The sequence below is a fragment of the Mauremys reevesii genome, linkage group 1 (assembly GCF_016161935.1).
Source record: "Mauremys reevesii isolate NIE-2019 linkage group 1, ASM1616193v1, whole genome shotgun sequence".
Taxonomy (NCBI): domain Eukaryota; kingdom Metazoa; phylum Chordata; order Testudines; family Geoemydidae; genus Mauremys; species Mauremys reevesii.
Genome location: NC_052623.1, coordinates 221970947 through 221996287, shown reverse-complemented (window position 1 = coordinate 221996287; position 25341 = coordinate 221970947). Strand labels below are relative to the sequence as shown.

The following is a 25341-nucleotide window of genomic DNA, read 5'->3' as shown; positions in this document are numbered from 1 at the left end:
GCCACTGGCTCACCCACCAGTCCTGCCTTAGACTCCTGCCCCAGCTTTCCTCAGGCAGGGAGCTCTGCCGGCCACACTCCAGATGCTAGGCTCTGAGCAGAGACCTGCTCCAGCTCTTTCCCAGACGCTGATCCCCACTGACTGGGCAACAGACCCTGCCTGGCTGTTTCTACCTTGCTCCTGGGATCAGCCAAATGACATGGTCACCCGATTCCCTGTGCCCCTGATGGGGAAGCTGCAGGACTCAGGACACCTGTTCTGAAGGGGATGGCCTGGGAGCAGCCATCACAGCGCTGCCAGCTCTAGTGATCTAATCCCAGTGATGGGATTTCAGTGAGTTAGGACCCAATCTGGCAATAATGTGTGTGAGACACTCTTGCCTGCTAGTCAATTTGAGTCCTCTGATTGGCTGCCTGCCCCACTTGCCCCCCCTCCTAGGGGGAAAGGAACCAATCAGAGCTGTTGCAAAGAGAGTTCCTCCCCGCAGTAACCTGAAGCTATTCTTATGGGAAGGGAGCAGGGAGGGGAGCTAACGAGCCCTGCAGCTCAGGACAGCTCCATTCCCTCCTTCCTTTCTGTTACTCCTGGGGGGATTCTGCGCTGCTGCGGCTCAGCAGAACAATGCCCTCCCTCCCCCCCTTGCAGATTCTCTTTACTTTCTGCAGAAAATGTTTGGGGTTTGGTCCTGCTTTGAGCAGGGGGTTGGACTAGATGACCTCCTGAGGTCCCTTCCAACCCTGAGATTCTATGATTCTAAGCAAAGAGAAGCTGCACCATTGCTCACTCAGCCCTTCCAGGCAGCTCAGATACATCTGTTTGGGCAGCCAGGGGAGAGGTAAATCACTGAGGAGGGCCTGCGGGTGCCCTAGCCACCCAGGGATGTTAGTCCTGGTAGGGCTGGGGGACAGGAGGGAAAGACTATGGAGACAGAGTTCAGGGGGTGGCTCAGTGAGGTGCGGGTTCTGGGTGTGGAGGGGTGAGGCTCAGTGAGGGTGGGGATTGGGTGGATGGGGGAACAGCTCCCAATACAGTGTCCCTTCCCCCCACTGCATACCCAGAACCCACTGAGCCCCTCCCTGTACTGGGAGTCCCCCGCCTCCAGAATCTCCCCACTAAGCCTCTCCAAACCTCCACTTCCCAAGCCTCACCCCTGCATCAGGAGCCCCCTGCACCCAGACCTTCCTGCACCCAGAACCCCTCACTGAGCCCCCCCACCCTCAAACCCTCCCCATGGGCGGCCCCCCCTGGAACTCTTCCCACTGAGACCCCCCACATCAGGAGCCCCCTTCACACAGAACCTGAATTTCCATCCCACTGAGCCTCACCCCCTGCATCGGGAGCCACCCACTCATGGACCCCCACCTCACTGAGCCACAACCAGTAGCACCCTGATCCTCACCCCACCAAGCCCCAATCTAATAGCCCCTCCGCCACTAAGCCCTAACCACCTTCACCTGGACTCCCCTGCAGTGTCATTCCCCCTGCACCCGAACCCCGCACCGAGCCCATGTACATCCACATTCCCTCCCACACCTGGACCCCACCCCACTCCCCGAGCTGCCCACACCCAGATTGCACTATACAGAACCTGGTACTCTTGAGGGAATTCTGTGCCACAATTTAAAAAAAATTAAATTGTGCAAATTTCTGCATATTTTATTTGTCAAAGTAACACAACAACAATATAATCAGCAAATAATTGAAAATGATGTGATTATATTGTTATTGTGTTATTTTGACAAATAAAATACGCAGAATTTTGCAGAATTTTAAAATATTGTGCACAGAATTTTTAATTTTCTTGGTGCAGAATTCCCTCAGGAGTATCCTGTGAGCAACAGGGGGAACCTGGGTCACTTGCTCCTCTCCCAACCCCATAGCACAAGCTTAGGGATGAAGAGGGGTTGAAGAGCCCCTTGGTGCTATCCCAGCATCCTGGAAAATGGTGGGGTGAAGCCTGGTGCAGCCCCCAGGCCTGAGAGGGAGGGTGAAGAATCCTAGGGATTGAGCAGATGTGGAGGCAGAGAATGGGCAGAACTGACAGGGTTGGGTGGGGGAACAGAACTGATGAAGGGATTGAAGGGAAGGATTGACTTGGAGGTTGGGGGAAGAATTCATTCCTGGGGCAGAGATGAGCAGATGTGGGGGTGAGAGCTCCTGGTGGGGGAGCCAAAATCACCTTACCCAAGAAATTTGGGAGATGGGTAACAGTAATTGTCTCACACATACACTGGGCATGGGCAGAGGGAGTTCAACTGTCAAAAGACAGATAAAAAACACAATATAGTCTTTTTTTAATCTTATGATTTTTTGGATCAAGCTCATGCTTTTGGGGGGATTGACTCATGATTTCTGATCTGAGGTTGGCCATACTAGAACAGGGCTGGCTGACCTTGGACCATAGCTCCCGCTAAGGGGACAGATTGTTGTGTTCCAAGCAGGAATTTGAATATTCAGCTCCTAGTTCTGAGTGTCTCTTTGATGTGAAGGATCCTGAGGATTCTACAAAGGATCAACAAGAACAGCCAAAATGATAAAAAAATACTGTGAGTGCAGGGCTGCTGGGGGGGCCGGGGGGGGGGGAAGAGGGGCAATTTGCCTCAGGCCCCGCGAGCCCTGGCCAAGAATCCCTTCCCTGGGGCACCTTTTTAATTTTGACTCACCTGGTGGCGCTCTGGGTCTTCGGAGGTACTTCAGTGGCAGGCCCTTCACTAGCTCCGGGATCTTCAACAGCACTTCGGTGGTGGGCCCTTCACTCGCTCTGGGTCTTCGGCAGGTCCTTCAGTGTCACCGAAGACCTGGACCAAGTGAAGGACCCACCGCTGCCAAGGACCCGGAGCGCCACTGGGTAGTTACAAGCACCGCAGCGAGTGGTGCCTTTGCCCCAGACCCCCTGAATCCTCTGGGTGGCCCTGTCTGAATGAATGCAGAGAGACAATATTTATCTAAAACCCCAACAGACTCTAATGAAGCCAGAGCCCTTACACAGCAGTTCCACCTCCATTGGAGGTGGGGACAGGAAGCAGGGGCGGCTCCAGGCACCAGCAAAACACGCAGGTGCTTGGGGCGGCACATTTCTAGGGGCGGCATTCTGGCACCGGCCATCATAGGTGCCGACTCCGGGGCATGGGGAAAAAGTGCCCCCACTTGCCGCCCCAGCTGGCCTCCGCCGGCTCACCTGAGCGCCCAACCGCCACTTCTCTTCTCCCCACTCCCTCTCAGGCTTGCTGTGCGTGAAACAGCTGTTTTGCACAGCAAGTCTGGGAGGGAGGAGAAGCCCAGTGGCGGGCGCTCGGGGAGGCGGTGGAGTGGAGGTGAGCTGGAGTGGGGAACGGTTCCTCTACTCCCCCTTACTTCCTGCACCCCACCACCCTAGCTCACCTCTGCTTCACCTGCTCCCCTGAATGCGCTGCTGCACCGCTTCTCCCCCATCCCTCCCAGGCTTGCCGCCTGCGAAACAGCTGTTTCTTGCAGCAAGGCTGGGAGGGAGGGAGGAGAAGCCGAGCCGCTGAACGCTGGGGGAGGCGGCAGTGGTGGAGCGGAGGTGAGCTGGAGCTGGGAGTGGTTCCTCTATCCCCAGTTACTTCCTGTGCCCCCCCCCACCCTAGCTCACCTCTGCTCCGCATGCTCCCCTGAATGCACCGCTGCTCCACTTCTCTGCCCTCCCTTGCCTGAGAGAGAGTGGAGAGAAGCGGAGCAGCGGCACACCGGGGAGGGGGGAGCAGGTGGAGTGGAGGTGAGCTAGGCTGGGAGGTTGTGGGTGCCCCCAGGAAGCAATGGGGAGGGAAATGCTGCATGCCTGGGGGAGGAGGCGGGGCTGGGGATTTGGGGAAGGGGGTTCAGAAGGGGTGGAGTTGGTGAGGGGCCGGGGGGCATGAAAAAAAAGGGAGGAGCGGACAAAAATTTTTTTGCTTGGGGCAGCAAAAATCCTAGAGCCGGCCCTGACAGGAAGCAGCCTCACAAACAAGAAAGAGCATCATTTAACTTCTAGTAACTGTGGTTCTTTGACACGTCCTATCCATGTGAATGCCACTGTCAGTGCCAGGGCCTCATGCATGTAAGACCTGACATTTCTAAAAAGCTGTGTCTGTTGCCAGTACGCATCATTGATTATCAGTCAGTTCTTGAATTGTCTGACCTGTGTTCTGTTTATTCAGGATCAGTGGCTGCACTGTGCTGTACTGGCCCTTGCACGGTGAGCCACTGACAAGGATTGTATTTAGGGCAGAGCTGGTGTAGCTGCCTCATTGTTCCTGGTCTTTGCCGCTCTTTGGACAGATGAGAGAGAACTTCCTGTGCTGATTCACAGTTCTTGACATTCACCAAGATGGCGTCTGGCTGGGGAAACACCCTGTTGTTCATTGCCAAGTTGCTCACGCTGTGGCAGTTTGGCCTTCATGAGATAGGGATGGCAAAGTGCCAGAGATGCCTGCGTTAGAGCTGTTTCCTACAAGGCCACCTTTCTGTTTGGCACCACAGTTACTGCGACGGGCTGATTTAAAATTCCATTCTAAATGCCTCCGATAGGTCTGTTCTAACACACACCTACACGCGGCTCCTTCAGGCTGGATTTTACCTTTGATTGACCCTCCCCCACCCACTTTCCACTGGATGTCGGCTATGTTGTTTTCCTGGTTAACTTGCTCCAGTGAAGCTTGTGTCCTATGGCCCATGTGCTGCTCTTCACTGTACAGAAGAGATGGGTTTCAGCCGCACTGACTATTAAGGAGATTCTCTTTTCAGACTGACAGAAATGGTCAGGACCCTGCAATTCTCTCTAACTCCCAGACTGACTAACGCAGCCTGTGCTACCTAGAGTTACCACACAGGACAGGCCTAGCACTGGCCTGGACAAAGAGTCCTGGAGTGGGTTGCTACCTACACTACGGTATGCGAGATGGTCACTCATAACCTAATCACTAAGTGTTAAGAACAAGCTCTTACTGGGTGAACAGGAAGCCCTCTGAGACTATGCTGCCACTGATGGTCACAGTGACAGACTCCTACCACTAATGTACCACTGCTGTTCCCACTCCGTTCGGGAAGCCCTGAGCAGTCTGGGTTCCACAAAGGCAGAAGGGGTTGTTCCCTTCTCCTTTGGATACAGCTGACCCCAGTGATAGCATCCCAGCTCTGTGGTTTTACTGGCCAGGCTACAGTTGGACACACACACAGCTCTGTGGGGTTCAATTTTAGATGTTTCTTTTTTTCCATGTATCAGAGGGGTAGCCATGTTAGTCTGGTTCTGTAAAAGCAGCAAAGAATCCTGTGGCACCTTATAGACTAAGAGACGTTTTGCAGCATGAGCTTTCGTGGGTGAATACCCACTTCATCAGATTTTTTTCCATATATATTTTCTTAATTAGTTTATCAAATGAGCAGCATTCAAGGCTGACTTTTATTCACCTAAAAAGGCACACTGTTTTCACACTGTTCTGTCCTACGCCAAGGAGAGTGGTTACATGATGATCTGAGACTGAAGCGAAGATGACATCAGAAGTGGACTCGTCACTCATATATGGTCACAGCCAGAGTTTTAGAATTGTATTGGATGTTTTAGCTGCACAAAGTTTTAGATAAATCCTCTGATAATGTCTAAAAAGGTGAATATTGTTTCTATTGGTTCCTTCTGGCAGCTGATGCCAGCCTCTGAATCTATATATTTCCCTTCCACAGCTTTGTTGTCACTTGTCAGACTCAGAGGAGCCCTGCAGAGTGTTTTGGTGCAGCCAGTGCAGTGTCAGGAGGGGACAGCAGGTCCGGCTGGCAATGAAGGGACATCTCTCCACTCAGCTGTTTTGGTTTCTTCTCTTTGTTCAGGACACCATGGGTAAGTGCCTGATTTATTTCACTTTATGAGTTGGGCAGACAAGAACTAGAAAGAGAGTTTTGAATCCACTAGAAATGGGGTTTTATTCCAGAAATCAATGAAACAAAGGGAAAGCAGGCAATTGGGTTTAAGTAAATGTGTGTGTATAATTATCTCCCCATTGGTTATTCTGAGAGAGGAGGTTTATATATTTGCAATTATCATAGATTTGACCCAGTCCCAAACTGTGTTTACTTTATAAAATATGCCAGTCTTGTAGCACTGTGAGCTCAGAGTTGGTTTTAGTGAACTAATGGCTTCAGTGCTTAGAAATTCCTGGTAAACCAATGAACCCAGGGGCGGCTCTAGGAATTCCGCTGCCCCAAGCAGGACGGCACACCACGGAGCGCGCTCTGGCGGTCGCCGGTCCCGCGGCTCCGGGGGACCTCTTGCAGACGTGCCTGCGGAGGGTCTGCTGGTCCCACGGCTCTGGTGGACCTCCCGCAGGCATGCCTGCGGATGCTCCACCGGAGCCGCGGGTCCAGCGGACCCGCCGCAGTCATGCCTGCGGGAGGTCCGCGGGAGCCGCCTGCCGCCCTCCCGGCAAAATGCCGCCCCAAGCGCACGCTTGGCGCGCTGGGGTCTGGAGCCGGCCCTGAATGAACCACAAGAAAAGGAAAGTGGGCTTCCCTGTTGTGAGCTCCAGCCTCATCCTCCGTCCAGCTCTGTACCTGTGTATGGAACCTGTGAATAATTCCAGATATACAGTCCATACAATTTGAAATAACCATGATGTCCTGTGTGCGTCCAACATGCTGGGCACCTTCAGCAGGGTGTAAGTGATGCACTTGTCAGGACATTGAACTGTCCAGTAGCAGCCTGTTTCTGTGAGTTGCTGCAGTCTGAGACGCTGCTGTTCTGTAGCTGCATTATGAACAGGTGAAGCTGAAGATGAAAGTCAGATTTTAGAAACCTCAAATATTTAGCTAGAGACACGCTGTGGTACCACAGCTGGTATGTACAGATCACAGATAGCTCTGCAGCTTCTCTGTGACTGAGAGGGTAAGTGCTGAGGATTACAGAGCAAGGGATTTACTGGAGTAGGGATTTTTACCCGAACTTCCCAAAAAATTCAGACAGACATAGCTGGAGTTTGATCTCATGATAAAACTGACCTTTACCAGAGTGAAATCGAAGAGAATTCCACTGGGATTCCTGGATAACCAAATCACCATGGCATGGGCCGTGTGAAACCAGGGGGCCCTATTTTCCCTGCAGGGTGGAGTGACTCCCATTTTCTACAATGGGTGGAACTCGTACCCTGCAGGGAGAGAAGGTGGCCCTGGACTACACTGGTCCACAGTCTGGTCAGAGTAATAACAAAGGCTAGTTACAACCTTCCTTTTCTTGCTTTTAAATTTGACTCCATGTGGAACAGGAATGTCCCCATATCACTTGTGTCCAGTTAAAAGTTCATAACTCAACAGTCCATGAGAATGTTTTCAGCTTGATTTAAATGCAGCTTAGAATGGCTGCTGAACTCCCTGCCACCCTCCCTCAATAATGGGGCACTTTACAAATCTACAAATAGACACCTACAAACGGGCTGGATTCTGGTTCTACCCAAAAGTTTTGCAGTGCTGAAATAGACACTCCAGCAGGTTAATGTTTTCATCTTTGACTGTCAAAGCTTTAGAAAAACAAACAGAAAAAATTGCAGCAGAACAGAAATGGTTTTGTGAAATTGTTGCCCATGTCTTTTCCTGCCATTGCTGAGCCCTCTGTGACAGGAGCAGTCCCAGGGAGGCCAGTGTAGTCAGTGGGACGACTCCTGGGAGTAAGACCCAACAGTGTTCCACAATCTGGAATTAAATAAAAAAGTCTCAAGTAGGGAGGCAACTCAAATACAGGCAGGGACTACAGCACAAAGGGATTTAAAAAGAATAGGGACATCTTAAAATCAACCCATCACTCCATAGGAGTTAATGTACATTATAAGCTCCCTTCCAACAAAACACTTAAATAAGAGCTTACCATTAAGCACAAGAGTTAGTCCCCTGTGACTAAAAGCCTTTGCTGGTTTGGGGCCACAGAGAGCATGATGCAGATGTAACATGTTGGTGGCTGCTCATACATGCTGCAGTAGACATGCCCTACTGGGAATGTCACTAAGGCCTGGTCCACACTAGGACTTTAATTCGAATTTAGCAGCGTTAATTCGAATTAACCGTTCACCCGTCCACACCACGAAGCTATTTAATTCGACATAGAGGGCTCTTTAGTTCGACTTCTGTACTCCTCCCCGACGAGGGGAGTAGTGCTAAATTCGACATGGCCATGTCGAATTAGGCTAGGTGTGGACGGAAATCGACCTTAGTAGCTCCGGGAGCTATCCCACACTGCACCACTCTGTTGACGCTCTGGACAGCAGTCCGAGCTTGGATGTTCTGATCAGCCACACAGGAAAAGCCCCGGGAAAATTTGAATTCCTTTTCCTGTCTGGCCAGTTTGAATCTCATTTCCTGGTTGGACATCGGGGCGAGCTCAGCAGCACCGGCAACGATGCAGAGCTCTCCAGCAGAGGAGTTCATACAATCTCTGAATAGAAAGAGGGCCCCAGCATAGACTGACCAGGAAGTCTTGGATCTGATCGGTGTGTGGGGCGAGGAGTCTGTGCTTTCGGAGCTGCGCTCCAAAAAACGGAATGCAAAGACCTACGAGAAGGTCTCCAAAGCCATGAGAGAGAGAGGATACAGCCGGGATGCAATGCAGTGCCGCGTGAAAATCAAGGAACTGAGACAAGGCTACCAGAAGACCAAAGCAGCAAACGGACGCTCCAGAGCCTGCCACTACTGCCCCACCAGCGACCGTGGACGCTGACGATGGGATAGTGTCGATGGCCAGTTCCTCGGCGATGTTCGCGGACGGGGAAGATGAGGAAGGGTTTGTGGAGGACGAGGCAGGCGACAGCACTTACAACGCTGGTTTCCCTGACAGCCAGGATCTCTTCATCACCCTCACGGAGATCCCCTACCAATCCTCCCCGGCCGTTAACCCGGACCCTGAATCAGGAGAAGGATCAGTCGGTAAGTGCTTTAAACATGTAAACTTTTATTATTAATGGAACAGGAATCTGAACTATGTGAAAAGGAGGTCTATATATATGGGGATAGAACAGAAATCCTCCTGGTAGATCTCCACGAAGCTCTCCTGGAGGTAATCGAAAAGCCTCCGCAGGAGGTTCCTGGGGAGAGCTGCCTTATTGGGTGCTCCGTGGTAGCACACTTTTCCGCGCCAGGCTTTCATGAGGTACTCAGGGAGCATTGCCTCCCCGAGCATGGCTGCATAGGCCCCTGGTTTGTGCTGGCTTTCACGCAGCATGCGCTCTCTATCTCCTTCAGTGACCGTCCTCAGGGTGATCTCGCTTGCAGACTCCTGCATCTAATTAGGGGAATTACTGTAATGTTACGCCTGGTCCAAAGTATTTTTAAAAAATCTCCAGACAGACGGCATAGCAGAGACTCAGCACGCTGCTGCGTGACAAGCGTAACGGAAAGCCAAAGAATCAAATGGACGTTCATGGAGGGAGGGGGGACTGAGGACGCAAGCTATCCCACAGTTCCTGCAGTCTCCGAAAAGCATTTGCATTCTTGGCTGAGCTCCCAATACCTGTACGGTCAAAAACATTGTCCGCGGCGGTTCAGGCATAGCTCGTCAATGTACCCCCTTCCCCCACCCCCGGAAGGAAAAGGAAAAAAATCGTCTCTTGACTCTTTTAAATGTCACCCTATGTGTACTGAATGCTGCTGGTAGACGCGATGCTGCGGCACTGTACTGTAGCATCCTCCCCCCCCCCCACCTCATGGGTGGCTGACGGTGCAATAAGACTGATATCCGTCGTCATCATCAGCCTTGCGGTAGATGGTGTAGTGCAGTAGGACTGCTACCCATCCTCATCATCAGCCCATAAGTAGATGGCCTGCTAACCGTCTTCATCATAGCAACAGGGGGCTGAGCTCCATCAGCCCCCGCCCTTCATGTGTAAAGAAAAGATTCTGTATTGCCTGGACTATCATAGCAGCAGGATGCTGATCTCCTCTCCCCCACACTGCTTAATGTCCTGTCTGGACTATCATAGCAGCTAGAGGCTGCCTTCCCCTCATTTCATTTCACTAACAAGTCACTGTTTCTTATTCCTGCATTCTTTATTACTTCAGCATACAAATGGGGGGACACTACAATGGTAGCCCAGGAAGGCTGGGGGAGGAGGGAAGCAACAGGTGGGGTTGTTGCAGGGGCACCCCCTGTGAATGGCATGCAGCTCGTTATTCCTGCAGGATCTGACATGGAGCAGCTGTGCTCTCTAGTTCTCTGATACACTGCAACCCTAGTACAGTTGCCCCATATTCTAGGCAGGACTGATTCTATTTTTAGATACCATAAAGAAGAGATTGACTCAGGGAGTCATTCCCAGTTTTGTCTTTTGTGCCCCCGGCTGATCTCAGCCAGGGGCACCTATGCCAGCAGCAGAAGGTATAGTACAGTAAGACTGTTAACCATCCTCACCTTGCCAATTTAGATGGTGCAATATGGCTGATAACCATCTCTGCTATCATGCAAAAGCAAATGAATGCTGCGGTGTAGCGCTGCTGAATCGCCTCTGTCCGCGGCATCTAGTACACATATGGTGACAGTGACAAAAGGCAAAACAGGCTCCATGGTTGCCATGCTATGGCGTCTGCCAGGGTAATCTAGGGAAAACGGGCTCAAAATGATTGTCTGCCGTTGCTTTCCCGGAGGAAGGAATGACTGACTACATTTACCCAGAACCACCCGCAACAATTAAATTTGCCCCATCAGGCACTGGGATCTCAACCCAGAATTCCAAGGGTCGCGGGACACTGCGATGGGGTGGAACAGGGGCAGAGTTTATGCTTTCCGGATTGCCTGCAGCAGGAGTGCGCACGAGATAGGTGCTGTGCATGCTCTTGTTCACAGACACAGACTAGACTGTGTTCATTGTTCGCAAAAATGTATCTTTGCAAGGAATTCACTCCCTTTTTCCCATCACACAGCTTCGACTGTCTCCAGACCTGCCACAGCATCCCCCTCACAGAGGCTGGCAAAGATTAGGTGGCGAAAGAAAAACACACGGGACGAGATGTTCGCTGAACTGATGGGCTGCTCCCGAGCTGAGGCGGACCAGCAGAGCCAGTGGAGGGAGACCCTCTCTCTGTACCAGCGCTCACACAGCGAACGGAAGGAGAGGTGGCGTGAGGAAGACAAGCAGGCGACTCAAACGCTGCTTGGACTAATGAGGGAGCAAACGGACACACTCTGGCGCCTTGTGGATGTTCTGCAGGACCGCAGGCAGGAGGACAGAGCCCCCCTGCAGTGTATCTGCAACCGCCCTCCCCTGCCACAAAGTCCCATACCCCCCTCACCCAAAATAACCAGAAGGAGGGGCTCCAGGGACCGTGAAAACTGTCACTGCACCCCAGCAGAGTGTTCAAGTACCCAAAAGCTCTCATTCCCTAAATTTTGAGAAGTCCTTCCCTTCCTGACTGACCCAAGCCCCAATCCCAGTTTCATCCCCTAACTGTCTAGTTAATTATTAAAAATACTTTGCTGTTAATTACTGTTTCCGTCATGTTTTTTTACAGAAGACTGTGTTTGAAGGGGGGGGGGAAGGGGGTTGGTAATTGCATAGGACAGTCACCTTTCCCAGGGTACAGACACGGGGCAGGATCAGCAGCAGGTCACACACACAGTGCAGTCAGTAGGCACCCTGGTCGGTATGGGAGGTGGTTTCCAGGTTCTGTGTGGGTGGGGGGGTACGTGACTTTGTAGCGGGGGAGGGCGGTTACAGATCTTATGCAGCGGTCCTTGTCCTGGACCGCAGAGTCACACAGCAGAGGAATCTGTATCCGTCCTCCTCCGCCACAAGGTCACATAGCCCCCGCACACAGAATCCCAAAAAGGAGGGATGGCAGGCTCCGTTGAAACAACCAGTCCGGCACTGCGGACCGCTCTAGGAGCAGGAGCCTGTCATTCCTCGAGTTTAGAGGCGGTCTTTACATCACTGCACACCCTACGCAGCACAGTCTGCATCCCAGTTTCAACCCTTTAACGCAAAGTCATTAATAAAGAAACCTTTGTTAAGTAACAATGGAACATGTATTTTATTTTTACACGTGTGTTGGAAGTGGGGGAAACGGGGTGAACGGGGTATGTAACTGCAGAGGATAGTCAACAGTAACTGGGTAAAGAAACAGGGGCAGGTTCAGCTTCTCTGTAAAGAAACTGAACAGTCACAGGTCACGCTGCTCGCTGCTCGCTGGTACTTGAAGAGTTCCTTGTCGCTGTCCAAGGCGCCTGTATAGGGCTTCATGAGCGAGGGCATTAGCGGGTAAGCTGGGTCCCCGAGGATCACTGTAGGCATCTGCACATCCCCAACAGTTATTTTGTGGTCCGGGAAGAAACTACCTTCCTGCAGGTGTCTAAACAGACCACAGTTCCTGAAAACACGCGCGTCATGAACCTTGCCTGGCCACCCGACGTTGATGTTGGTAAAACGTCCCCTATGGTCCACCAGTGCTTGCAGCACCATTGAAAAGTAGCCCGATTTCTCAGCAGCTGACTGTGGAAGAGGTGGACGATAAGGTGCGAGGAGGTGAAAACGGCCATGAATGCAGCGGGCTCCATGCTCGCAGTGCTGTGGCGTCCGCGCTGTCACTGACCAGAAAAGTGCACGAACAGATTGCCCGCAGGCGCTTTCAGGGAGGGAGGGCGTGATTGACGGTTCAATGATGACAGTTATCCAAAACCACCCTCAACACATTTTTTCCCCCAGCAGGCATTGGGGGCTCTACTCAGCATTTCAATGGGCAGCGGGGACTGCGGGAACTGTGGGATAGCTTCCCACAGTGCACCGCTTCCAAAGTCGACACTTGCCCCGTTACTGTGGACTCACAAAGTCGAATTAGTGTCCTTAGTGTGGATACACAAATTCGACTTCGTAAGGTCGATTCCACAAATTCGACTTAAATTGAATCGAACTACTCTTGTAGTGTAGACATACCCTAAGAGGAACTCATAATAATTAACCCCCAGTCACTGCGGTGATGAGGACACCATGGAATACATGAGTGCACAGCCTGTGCCCCTGTGTAACTTACAGATGATTCTATGGTGAAAACCCTGCACTGGGAACCCAGTGATTAGTGTGTGTTCTTGACTCTGCCACAGATTTAGTGTGTGACCTTGGTGCATCTCACTTCATTTCTCACTTCCTCATGTTCTCCTTTGGTAAAATGGGAATAGTACCTACCTGTGTGATTGAGGGTGGAGAGATAATGTGGGGATAAAATTCACCAGACATAAAAAAACTTTAAATGAATTAAAATTAACAAAGTAAACTCTTTTGTCCCATGCCCACCACATGGGTTCCCACAGAGTGTGGAAGGGTCAGGAGAAACACCAAGTTTCTTAATCTGACTCAGTTTCGCAGAATGAATCCCCTCAACAAGAGGGACGTGGAGGTGGGTCCAAAGCTCCTGGACTTCCCATAATAGTCACTGTGCTCTGGGGAAGAGGTTTGTTTTCATCATGAGATTATATGGAACACTGCCCCCGCCCACAACTCCCCATCAAATATACAGCTGTAATTGCAGCTAGCGGGAGCTCTCGGCTCTGAGGGTTCTGATGTCCCCTGGCCTCCAGGATGGAGTTACAGCCCCCGTTACTGGAGAGGGAATGTGCTTTATAAAAACTGAGTGTAAAATACTCATCACAGATAAATCTGCAATTACACTTAGTAACAAGCAGGTAAATGCAGATGGGGAAAATTAAAGATTTGAAGCAGGTAGAAGGGAAGGGGTCTGAGAGGAGCAGTGACTCAGACAGAAGAGGAAGGAAAGTAGTATTGAATGGCAGGTGGGCTGTATGTTGGTGGGGGTGGCACTGAATGGGCAGAGCAGCAGCAAGTCTGAGGTGAGGGGGAGCAGGATAGTGGGATACGTCTGGTTCTCCGTATTATGTTCACAGCATAAACACAGAGAAGTTAGAAATACTCTTTCTGGAAAGTTGCAATATAATATGACTCTGTTACTCAGAATGCAGAACCCTAACACACAAGAACCCGAAAACAGAGATACAAAGCAGTCTGCTCCACAAGATAGAGAGGCACAACTCACCCCACCTAGGTTTTGGCCGGCTCTCTGCAATCTGACTGCTGAAGGCCCAGATTGCCGCTTCCTTACAAAGCACTCGATCTCTAGCCTGCAAACAGGACCAGGAAGCCCCTTGCTCTTAAAGTGGCAGCAGGTTGTCATTTTAATAGTTTTCAGTACACCACACCCCTTTCCAGGCAAGAGAGGTTGTTGGAAATGGGTGGAGGAGCTGGTGCAGGGAGAGGTGGAGTGGGGGAACATGTTTTCAAGTGAGTGATGGGGGAGGAGGGTCAAAGGAAGGAGGAGATGGGGTGGCGAGGGAGGGGAGGAGTCTTTAAGGGCACTACTGCTGTGAATCACACAGCAGTGACAGTGCTCTGCATCCACCAGCCCAGAGAGCTCAGAGGGGAGGAGATACCTCATGCTGCCTCCCCAGTGACAAACCTGAGTGGGGGATCAGGGAGTAAAGCCCAGAGCCCTTGTGTGATACTGTCCAAGCCAGAAGGTTTGGGCTCTGCGCTGTCTACAACTCTGCTCTGTGTCTGTTTGAAGGTGCTGATGAGCTGAGGCTGGTGAATGGAAGCAGCCGCTGTGCCGGGAGAGTGGAGGTTAAACACCAGGATCAGTGGGGGACGGTGTGTGATAATGACTGGGACATGGCAGATGCTGAGGTGGTTTGTAAGCAGCTGGGATGTGGATCTGCTGTCAGCGCCCATGCCTGGGCTCATTTTGGAGAAGGATCTGGACCAACTTGGCTGATTCTAGCTGATTGTGATGGTGACGAGTCAGCTCTCTGGGACTGCAGACATATAGGATGGGGTGCAGCCAATTGCTCTCATATTGCTGATACTGGAGTGATCTGCTCAGGTAAGAACTCGGCCAACCTGCCTCCATAGAAAACTCCCCATGAGGGAGAAGGGACTGAACCCAAAGTGTGTGACATTCCTGGTGACTCAGAGCTGGACTGTGCCCTGCACTGGGGTCAGGGTGGAACTGACCAGTCTCTGCCTGAGCTCCCCTGGGCAGACTGGGGATGAGCAGGCTGTGCCATCCTCTGGGCAGGTCAGGCAGCTGTCATGGAGTAAGGGTGGGGTGGGGGTGACCCCATTAGCAGGTCTGTGCTGGTAGGTGCCTGTGTATAGAAGCCCAGTGTCTCCCCAGGGCAGCAGCAGAGCCACCCAGAGGATTCAGGGGGCCTGGGGCAAAGCAATTTTGGGGGCCCCTTCCATAAAAAAAGTTGCAATAATATAGAATACTATATTCCCGTGGGGGCCCCTGTGGGGCCCGGGGCAAATTGCCCCACTTGCCCCCCCCCCCCAGGCGGCCCTGGGAAAAATAAACATTTAAAAACCTTCCGCATCTCGGCACAAACCCAGTTTTGAGAAAACTTCTTTTCAAATCACCTTTACAAGGTATCACTGGTTCTCAGCATCGGCTAGTGCTAAAAGGCACTAAAGCTCATTAAAAGGGTTGGACAAATATTTTCCGTAAAAACTTTTTTGGATCAAAAACTAGGGGTTTTTAAAAAGCAGAAAAAATCATGGACAATGTCTGCTTTACTTCAAAATTTGTTGTGTTTTTTTTAATTGAAAAGCTGAAATTAGTCTGCAAAAACCTGAACATGGTTTGGGGTTTTAGAAGTGTGTGGCCAAATATTTGCTGCTTGCTGTGTTTGATTGTTTAAAGAAACAATAAAAAAATTCTGCTTAAAAAAATCCAAAACTTTTGAACCACCTCAGCTTGTGACTAAACGCCTGAGCTCATCCAGTCAGAGATTTTTCCAGGTTTCTGATACTCTGCTGGCTTCCTTGACTCATATCTGTCTCCATAACTTTGGGTTCATTTATGTTAGAACATAAGAATGGCCATACTGGGTCAGACCAAAGGTCCATCCAGCCCAGTATCCTGTCTGCTGACAGTGGCCAATGCCAAGTGTCCCAGAGGGAGTGAACCTAACAGGTAATGATCAAGTGATCTCTCTCCTGCCATCCATCTCCACCCTCTGACAAACAGAGGCTAGGGACACCATTCCTTATACATCCTGACTAATAGCCATTAATAGACTTAGATAAATTCATGGAGGTTGTTTCCTAGAGACTAGCTCCATGGGGTCCCTCACAAACTGGAGACGGTTACTGTGGGTTTGTCTTTAGTATAGCTTATGTACATACTCCATGAACTGAGCATTTGAGCTTGTTCCAGAATCTGGGATGAGCCTATGTTGTGAAAACTGAAATGCTCAAAATAGCACATGCATGTGAATGGACACAGGGTGCTAAAATTAAATTAACCCAGGGGTTCTCAAACTGGGGGTTGGGACCCCTCAGGGGGTCACGAGGTTATTAATGGGGGTTGCGAGCTGTCAGCCTCCACCTCAAACCCCGCTTTGCCTCCAGCATTTATAATAGTATTAAATATATAAAAAAGTGTTTTTAATTTATAGGGGGGGTCACACTCAGAGGTTTGCTGTGTGAAAGGGGTCACCAGTACAAAAGTTTGAGAACCACTGAATTAACCCCTCTGGAGCCTCAGGGAATGCAGAGGAGGGGGGTCTCTCTTGGTAGAGTTGGGAAGGAGGTAGGTGGTGTAGGATATTGCTCTTCTCATGTGATCCCTCCACCATGGCTCTCTTGGCTCTATCACTGTTATTCTAAAGTGGCTAATTTTAAATGAAGCTACCCTCCCCTGACATGAATCTCCCTATGGCACTGAAATTAAGTAGACTATAATTTGGCATTTGATAAGTGAAAGGGATGGTAGCTCTAAGGGAAAAGATAACAGCTTGGCTCATTCTGTTAAATAGCTGTCTGCAAGCCTTAAAATGCTGAATGAGCTTTAGGATAGGGAAGGCTGTGCCTTCCCAAACAGCCTGGCCCTGCCGCCTATCTGACCCCCATCCACTTCCTGCCCCCTGATTGCCCCCCTCAGAATTCCCAACCCATCCTGCTCCTTGTCCCCTCACCCCACCCCACAACCACCACACCCGGATCCCACCCCCCACTAATCCTCCGTGCTCCCTGTCCCCTGACTGCCCTGACCCCTATCCACCCTCCACTCCCCACCAAGTCCTGACAGACCCCTGGAATGCCCATGATCCAACCCTCCATTCCCCGTCCCCTGACCACGCCCCCTCCCAGCAGAGCTGTCCAGGGCCGCTCCTGTGTTACCCCTGCCTCTCCCCTCTCACGGAGCCTCAGCGTGCTGCATCCAGGAGCTGCCCTGGCCCCTGGACAGCATTGCAGCAGCCTGGCTCTGGTGGGACCGGAGCTCGCAGCCCTGCTCCCTTACCACACAGCGCTGACTCAGTGGGAGGAGCTCAGGCCCCACCGGAGCCACGCCACTGCAGCACTGTCCAGGGCCGCTCCTGACGTGGCGCACTGAGGTGCCGGGGGATGGGGGAAGGCGGGGACGTGGCCGGGGGAGCCTCAGACATTCCTGTGGAGCTGGGAGCCCCTGTGCGGCCCGGGGCCTGGGGCAAATTGCCTCACTTCGCACACACACCCCAGGCAGCCCTGGGCAGCAGCAGCAGTTGTGACCTTCCCTGTGGCTGCTGGAGCTGGAGCTGGGGGTGCGAGTGCAGTGGAGTTTTCCCCAGAGTTCCCTGAGGCAGCAGGGGAGGATCCCTGAGCCTGACCATGGCAAGGGGGAGGGGCCAGGCCAGCTGTGGGTAGGTGCAGGGGGCAAAAACTTTCTCCACAGCTCCCTCCTTCCCCTAAACCCCCCGAGGTCAGACATGAAGCTCCCACATGATGCGTAGCTCTTCGTTCCGCAGCCCACCTGGCTGTCTTCCCATGCAGGGTGGGCTAGATTTATCCCCCAGTGTAATGTTATGGAGATTACACCTGGATCCCTGTGCACTCTGCATTTGGGAAATAACTATGTATGTATAACCTGGCTTCATCAAAGCTTGTGCTGATAAAATCATAGAATCATAGAATACCAGGGTTGGAAGGGACCTCAGGAGGTCATCCAGTCCAACCCCCTGCTCAAAGCAGGCCCAATCCCTGTTTGCACACAGGTCTAAAGAGAGTGACTAATACACTGTTAAAAACATCCCTGACACAAGAAAAACTAAGCACTGGTCTACATGAGAGAGTTAGGCTGATGTAAGGCAGCTTATGTTGACCAAACTCCATAAGCATCTACACTAAAATGTAGCTCCTGACAATGTAACTTGGCAACTACACCAACATGATAACTCCACCTCCATGAGAGGCGTAGCACTTAGGTCAATGTAGTTAGGTCAACGCAGTGTCAGTGTAGATGCTGCATTGCTTTCATAGACTGTAGCTGCCTTTCTGAAGCCATCCCACAATGCTCCACACTGACAGTTAAATCGATGCAAGCATGGTCGGCAGGTTTGGCAGGCCAGGGGAGGCTGAGCCTCCCCAAACAGCCAGGCATGGCCCCACCCTGAACCCCATCCTGCTTCCTGCCACTTCCCGCTGGCCTCAGCCCAGGGAGGCTGCTCCTCTTCCCCAAGGGGTTGGGGCTAGTACATGCCAGCCTGGGGCCCGGGATTCTGGGAGGTTGGGGCCCCCGGTGCTCTGGGGCTAGTGGCACTCGAGCAGGCTAGTCAGGGCGGCTCGGGGTTGGGGCGGGGGGTGGGGGCAGCGGCCACGGTCAGCGGTTTGAGGTTCTGGCACAGGAAGGGGGGTGGAAGGGGTGGAGAAGGGGCAGGGCCTCAGGCAGATGGGGCAGGGTCAGGGGCTAGGCTCCCCGAATGTGTGGCTCACACGCTGCCCATGAGTGCAAGCGCTCCTGGTGAGGATGCATACCACCAACACAAGGAGCGTAGTGTGGACATGCAGAAGCAATTTAATTACTGCTGTGGCTATATATTCACATAACTTAGGTCAACTAAATTTTGTACTGTAGACTTGCCCTTAGTGTAGGAACATTGATAGCTGCAGCTGGCTGAACAGCAATAACACCTCTTTGTTCTGATTAGCTCAATTTGCACCTCTTTGCAAATCCCTGATCACCACCACTGGTGAGATCACATCTGATCACTGGGGTCAGTGCTCTGTGTGTCTCCCCCTCACACCCTGCCACTCATTTACCATCCTCAGTGACAAGATTCCCAGAAACTGTGGGGGAGGTCACCCCTCCCCTCTACCCTCTTAGCCCTGTGTCAGAACACAGGGACCACAGTCACCATAACCCCCCACCGCCAACTGTCAGGTTTGCCAAAGGAATGTATTTGCTTCTCTGACCAGCCTGGTTGTCAGGCAGAGATGAAAAAGGTCCATTTGCAAATTAGGTAAACAAAACTATCAAGCTCCAAGTTGGGGAGGAGAATTCATGTCATCTACACACAGCAGGAGAGAGAAGCTTAATCTGAATTTTACTTCTCAAAGAGTACATTGCAAAAGTTTACTGGGCTATAAAGATAAGGGAGCTGAACCTCAAGCAATAAGCAATTGAATCAACTGATTGTATAGAACAACAGTTGAAATTTGACCCAGGTGAAAACTTGACAATGGTTAGGCTGCTGGTGTGCTGAGAGCACAATCTGCCATGCTGACCATGTATTCTCCTGTCCGTCTGTCTGTATCCCTCTGTTGTTTCTTGTCTTCTGCTTAGACTGTAAATTCTTTGGGGCAGAGACTGTCTTTCTCTTCTGTGTTTGTACGGCGCCTAGCACAATGGAGTCCTGGACGACGAGTAGGGCTCCCAGGTGCTATGATACTATTACTAATGTGTCTGGTGTGATAAGTGCCTGTTGTATTTTGCACAACATCTGTGAGACTCAGGTTGAAATTCTGGAGGATGGATGGGGGCAGAAACTGGATAAAACTTCTCAAAATTATGGGCAGCCAGAGAGGGGCCCCCTGCAAAATGGTCCTAGTGGTTAAGGGAAGAGAGTGAGGGTGCCTTGTGCTTCTGCTAGGATGCCACAGGAAGTTGTGGCTAATGAACAGTCTGTGAGCAAGCAAAGGAGTTTTGGTTTGATTATATTCTGAATTAATAGCATGTGGTGGGAAGTATTATGCCATTTATGGGCTGAGCTCTACCTGATTAAGTTTTTCCGTGAAAATGGTAGCCAACAGAGGAGAGCAACAAAGGTCTAGAAAATGTCAACTACGAGGAGAGATGAAAAAAATGGGTTGGTTTAGCCTGGAGAAGAGAAGGCTGATGGGGGGACACCCTAACATTCTTCAAGTACATAAAAGGTTTCTATAAATAGGAGGGCACTAAATTATTCTCCTTAGCCACTGAGGATGGGGCTAGAAGTAAAAGGATTAAATTGAAGCAAGAGAGATTTAGATAAGACATTGGGGAAAACTTCCTAACCATAAGACTCATTAAGTAGTGGAACCAATTACCTAGGGAGGTTGTGGAATCTCTGTCATTGGAGGTTTTTAAGAAAGGGTCAGACAAACATCTGTAAGGGATGGTCTAGATCAGTGATTCTCAAAGTCAGGCTGCTGCTTGTTCAGGGAAAGCCCCTGGCGGGCCGGGCTGGTTTGTTTACCTGCTTCGTCTGCAGGTTCGGCCAATTGTGGCTCCCACTGGCTGTGGTTTGCCGCTCCAGGCCAATGGGGACTGCAGGAAGTGGCGCGAACCAAGGGATGTGCTGGCCGCCTTTCCTGCAGTCCCCATTGGCCTGGAGTGGTGAACCGCGGACAATGGGAGCTGCAGTTGGCTGAACCTGTGGACACGGCAGGTAAACAAACTGGCCTGGCCTGCCAGGGGCTTTCCCTGAACAAGCGGCAGCCTGACTTTGAGAACCACTGGTCTAGATAATACGTATGCTATGTCTACACTGCAGACCTTACAGCGGCACACCTGTACCACTGCAGCTGCGCCACTGTAAGGTATCCCATGTAGCCGCTCTATGCCGATGGGAGAGAGCTCTCCTGCTTCCATAATTAAACAAGCCCTAATGAGTGGCAGTAGGTTTGTCAGTGGGAGAGCATCTCCCGCCAACACAGCTCTGTCCATACCTATCAAGGTCCATTCCAATCCTACACTTCTATAATTCTATGGAAATGAATTTATCGAGTTTATCAAAAAAAGTAACTGTCTCTCTTAGGGATGTGAATTTTTCACAGCCATGACGTTCCTCAGGGATCAGTTTTGGGGCCAATCTTATTTAAACTTTTTATTACTGACCTTGGCACAAAAATCAGGAATGTGCTAATAAAGTTTGTGGCTGACACAAAGCTGGGAGGTATTGCTAACACAGAGAAGGACCGGGATATCATACAGGAAGATCTGGATGACCTTGTAAACTGGAGTAATAGTACGGTAATAGGATGAAATTTAATAGTGAAAAGTGCAAGTTATGCATTTAGGGATTAATAACAAGAATTTTAGTTATAAATTGGGGACACATCAGTTGGAAGTAACAGAGGAGGAGAAGGACCTCGGAGTATTAGTTGATCACAGGATGACTATGAGCCGCCAATGTGATATGGCCGTTAAAAAAGTTAATATGGTTTTAGGAAGCATCAGGCGAGGTATTTCCAGCAAAGATAAGGAGGTGTTAGTACTGTTATACAAGGCACTGGTGAGACTTCAGCTGGAATACTGTGTGCAGTTCTGGTCTTTCATGTTTAAGAAGGATGAATTCAAACTGGAACAGGTTCAGAGATGCGCTACTAGGATGATGCGAGGAATGGAAAACCTGTCTTATTAAAGGAGACTCAAAGAGCTTGGCTTGTTTTGCCTAACCAAAAGAAGGTTGAGGGGTGATATGATTGCTCTTTATAAATATATCAGAGGGATTAATATTAGGGAGGGAGAGGAATTATTTAAGCTTAGTACCAATGTGGACACAAGAACAAATGGATATAAACTGGACACTAGGAAGTTTAGACTTGAAATTAGATGAAGGTTTCTAACCATTAGAGGAGTGAAGTTCTGGAACAGCCTTCCAAGGGGAGTAGTGGGGGCAAAAGACATATCTGGCTTTAAGACTAAGCTTGATAAGTTTATGGAGGGGATGGTATGATGGGATAGCCTAACTATGGCAATTAATTTGGCAATTGATCTTTGATTATCAACAGGTAAATATGCCCAGTGGTCTGTGATGGGATGTTAGATGGGATGGGATCTGAGTTACTACAGAGAATTCTTTCCTGGGTGCTGGCTGGTGAGTCTTGCCCACATGCTCAGGGTTTAACTGATCGCCATCTTTGGGGTCGGGAAGGAATTTTCCTCCAGGGCAGATTGGCAGAGGCCCTGGAGGTTTTTCGCCTTCCTCTGCAGCATGGGGCACAGGTCACTTGCGGGAGGATTCTTTGCAGCTTGAGGTCTTCAAACCACAATTTGAGGACTTCAATAACTCAGACATAGGTTAGGGGTTTGTTATAGAAGTGGATGGGTGAGATTGTGTGGCCTGCATTGTGCAGGAGGTCAGACTAGATGATCATAATGGTCCCTTCTGACCTTAAAGTCTATGAGTCTATGTAGCTAGGGCGACCTCAGTTTTATGAGTAGACCAGGCCAAAGGAACGTGGTACAAACTGAAAAACTTGGGTATTGACGGAGAGCCCCACCAAAGAGTATTCACCCATGATGGTGATGCATCAGAAAGTGTTCTCCTTCTCCATCTCCTGTGGAGTTGAATGCAGTGGGAAGGAACTGTGATAAGGTTGTTTGGAATTGTGCACCCGGTATGGTGCATTCCCTATAGTTTGCAAGACATTGGAGCACTGGGTCTCAGTGCTTGGCTTTTGCAGCAAAAGGTGCTTTTATCACAGTTGTTTGCCTCTGCATTGTCTGCATCGTGTCCCTCCCAAGGGGCGTGCGCTCCATTCTGACCTTTTGTGCATGCTCCAGGAAACCTTTCCAACTACTTTCAGGGCCTTCCATTGGGATTAACTTTATGCTCCATGGAACAAATCATCTATAGCTTTTTTCTTATTTTTCCTGAGATCTGACAGCCTCTCTGCAGACTACTGCTCCCCTCTTCACACAGTTACACATGCACAGGGAAATAGGAAAAAGCACAGTCATTTATGGTCCCATTCCTCATAGTCTCCATGCCAACAAAGATAAAATGTTCTTGTTCCCATAATGTTGGAATGCCATTCCCATCTTCTCTTCCAACTCCATGGTTTCCTTTGTGATAGTAAGATATTCCCCCATTTATTTCCCATTCTACAGACCCTCTCTATTTTATTTGAGTGATGCACATGCATGTGTGGGGAGGAGGAGGCAGGCTTTGAGTAGGCTAGTTTTTTTTAAATGTGTATGGTTTGGAGCAGTTGCGGGGTGGATGCATGACTCTTTTCTTTTCTAGGGTGAGTGGAGGAATGGCAGGAACAGGTTTGTGACTGCATATGCCTTTCTGCAGGCTTTACTGACTACAGCTGAGTGAATAATTCATTTTTCAGTTCAGTGGCCAAACCAAAAAATCTGAAAAAAGAACTGGTTCATTTGGAGCCAAAACTGAATGTTTTTTGTTTTTTTTTCTTGCAGAAATAAAACATAATAAATTATTTCTGATCTAATGAAAGATTTGAAAAATAATTTTGAAAATACATTTAAAAAGGAACAAATTTTGGGTGGGAAGGCGAGAAATTTCAGGCATTCATTCAGCTGTATTGAGGACAGCTTGCAGAGATGCATGTGCAGTTACTAACCTGCTAGAGCGCCTTCGCTGATTCGGTACTAGGTCCAGGGTCACCTCACTTTCATTTTCTCTGACAGTGCCCTGTAGAAGTCTGCATTATGGTGACTCTTATCCAGAGGGAACTGGACATGCTTGTCTCCAGACAGGCCAATCAAGTCCTGAACCTCTACATGGGTCCATGTGGAAGCAGGGGGGGCCATGGTTGCTATAGGAATATGAACTCACCTGGTACTGAAAAGAGGCACTCCTGGCTGCCTGCCAGCATTGAACTTGAGAGGGTACATCTGGTCAAGATGACCCCAGAGCTTTGGAGCACACACAGGCACAAAGCAGGTTGATGCAGGTATGAAGCAATGCAGTGTGGGACACTAGCTGGAGGACTGTCAGCAGCATTAGCATTAGGAATTATTTTACAGGAATCTTACAATGAACAAACTGATTGTGAAGTGGAGCTACTCCTTCTCCAACGAGGATTAGTTATGGCAACCTAAGATGCCAAATAAGTTGCTCTGAGAACAAGGTTCATGTGGACACAAGGTATTTAAGGCGAGCTAATTACCGTTAATGTGAAGTAACATCCCCTGTAGAGAAGCCATAAGAGTAACTGAGAAGTGCTTCACACTGGAACCTGTGTTCTGTGTGTCAGGCTCTGTTGGTGTGAGGCCGACACACGAGATCCTAATTGCAAGCAGTCTGAGCAGCTCTGCTCTCTGGCATCATGCAGAACGTTCTCCTGCTTCATTCCCACTAGTATTGTATCTAGTCTGTTCTAGACTATCTTCAGTCACAGTGACTCAGTTACTTCCCCTTTGTGTCTATTGCACCCTCTACTGCTTCCACTGCTGGGGAATTATTCCTCCTCCCTGCCCTTTGCTTTTCCCTTCTGAACTCTCAGCCATTATTTTAGTATTTTCAGATAATCTGAATTATGAAGCTCCTCCCCTCCTTGTTCTCAGCCCTGTGGAGACACTTGCTATTCCTTGCCCCTTATTCTCCTTTATTCTCTGGTCTCACAGACTGAGTCTCTTTCCAGCCTCCAGGCTTCCTCATTGCAATTAGGGAGCTTCAGTATTTTGGATACCAATAAAGGATTTATAACTAGAATTGATATGATAACTACTGAACTGGGTGTGTGCAGGCATGGGTTCATTAACATCTGGAGCAGAGATCCCCCATCATGCAGTGCTGCTCTTCTTTTCTAGTCCCAGAGTTCAGTGCGATTCTTGCTTTGGAATCTCTGTTCTCCATTCCGTATGCTAATGGAAATACCTCCCTGTCCCATCTTCGATGCAAATGAGGCTAGGGGAGTTTCCTTAAACCTGTCACCCTTGTCCCAGGGGTTTAGGTGTGTCTCCTGCTGCCTTTTCATTGCTTTTTGTAAGTCTTTCTTCTGATCGGTTTTGGTTCAAGCAGAGGCTGGGGGGAAGGCCTTTCATGAATCAGACAGGCTGGGAACTGCACCTGGTTCCCCAAGAACACAGAGCTGACAGGTAACAACAGGAACTGGCATATAGAGCAGGGGTCGACAACCTTTCAGAAGTGGCGTGCCGAATCTTCATTTATTCACTCTAATTTAAGGTTTTGTGTGCCAGTAATACATTTTAATGTTTTTAGAAGGTCTCTTTCTCTAAGTCTATAACATATAACTAAACTATTATTGTATGTAATAATTGGAGATATACCAATTGCCTAGAACTGGAAGGGATCTTGAAAGGTCATCTAGTCCAGCCCCCTACCTTCACTAGCAGGACCAATTTTTGCCCCAGATCCTTAAG

At 50.0% G+C, this 25341-nt stretch overlaps 1 protein-coding gene across 1 annotated transcript in view; it reads left to right on the top strand.

Annotated features, from left to right (window-relative positions):
- Positions 1–5711: 5711 nt before the first annotated feature.
- The window catches only part of LOC120371254 (scavenger receptor cysteine-rich type 1 protein M130-like), a 58399-nt gene continuing 38769 nt past the window's right edge, over positions 5712–25341 (top strand). Inside the window, exons 1-2 of the mRNA XM_039486876.1 lie at positions 5712–5830; positions 14533–14847. Of these exons, the coding sequence (XP_039342810.1) occupies positions 5770–5830; positions 14533–14847 (376 nt within the window). The 5' untranslated portion in view covers positions 5712–5769. The remainder of the gene's footprint in view (positions 5831–14532; positions 14848–25341) is intronic.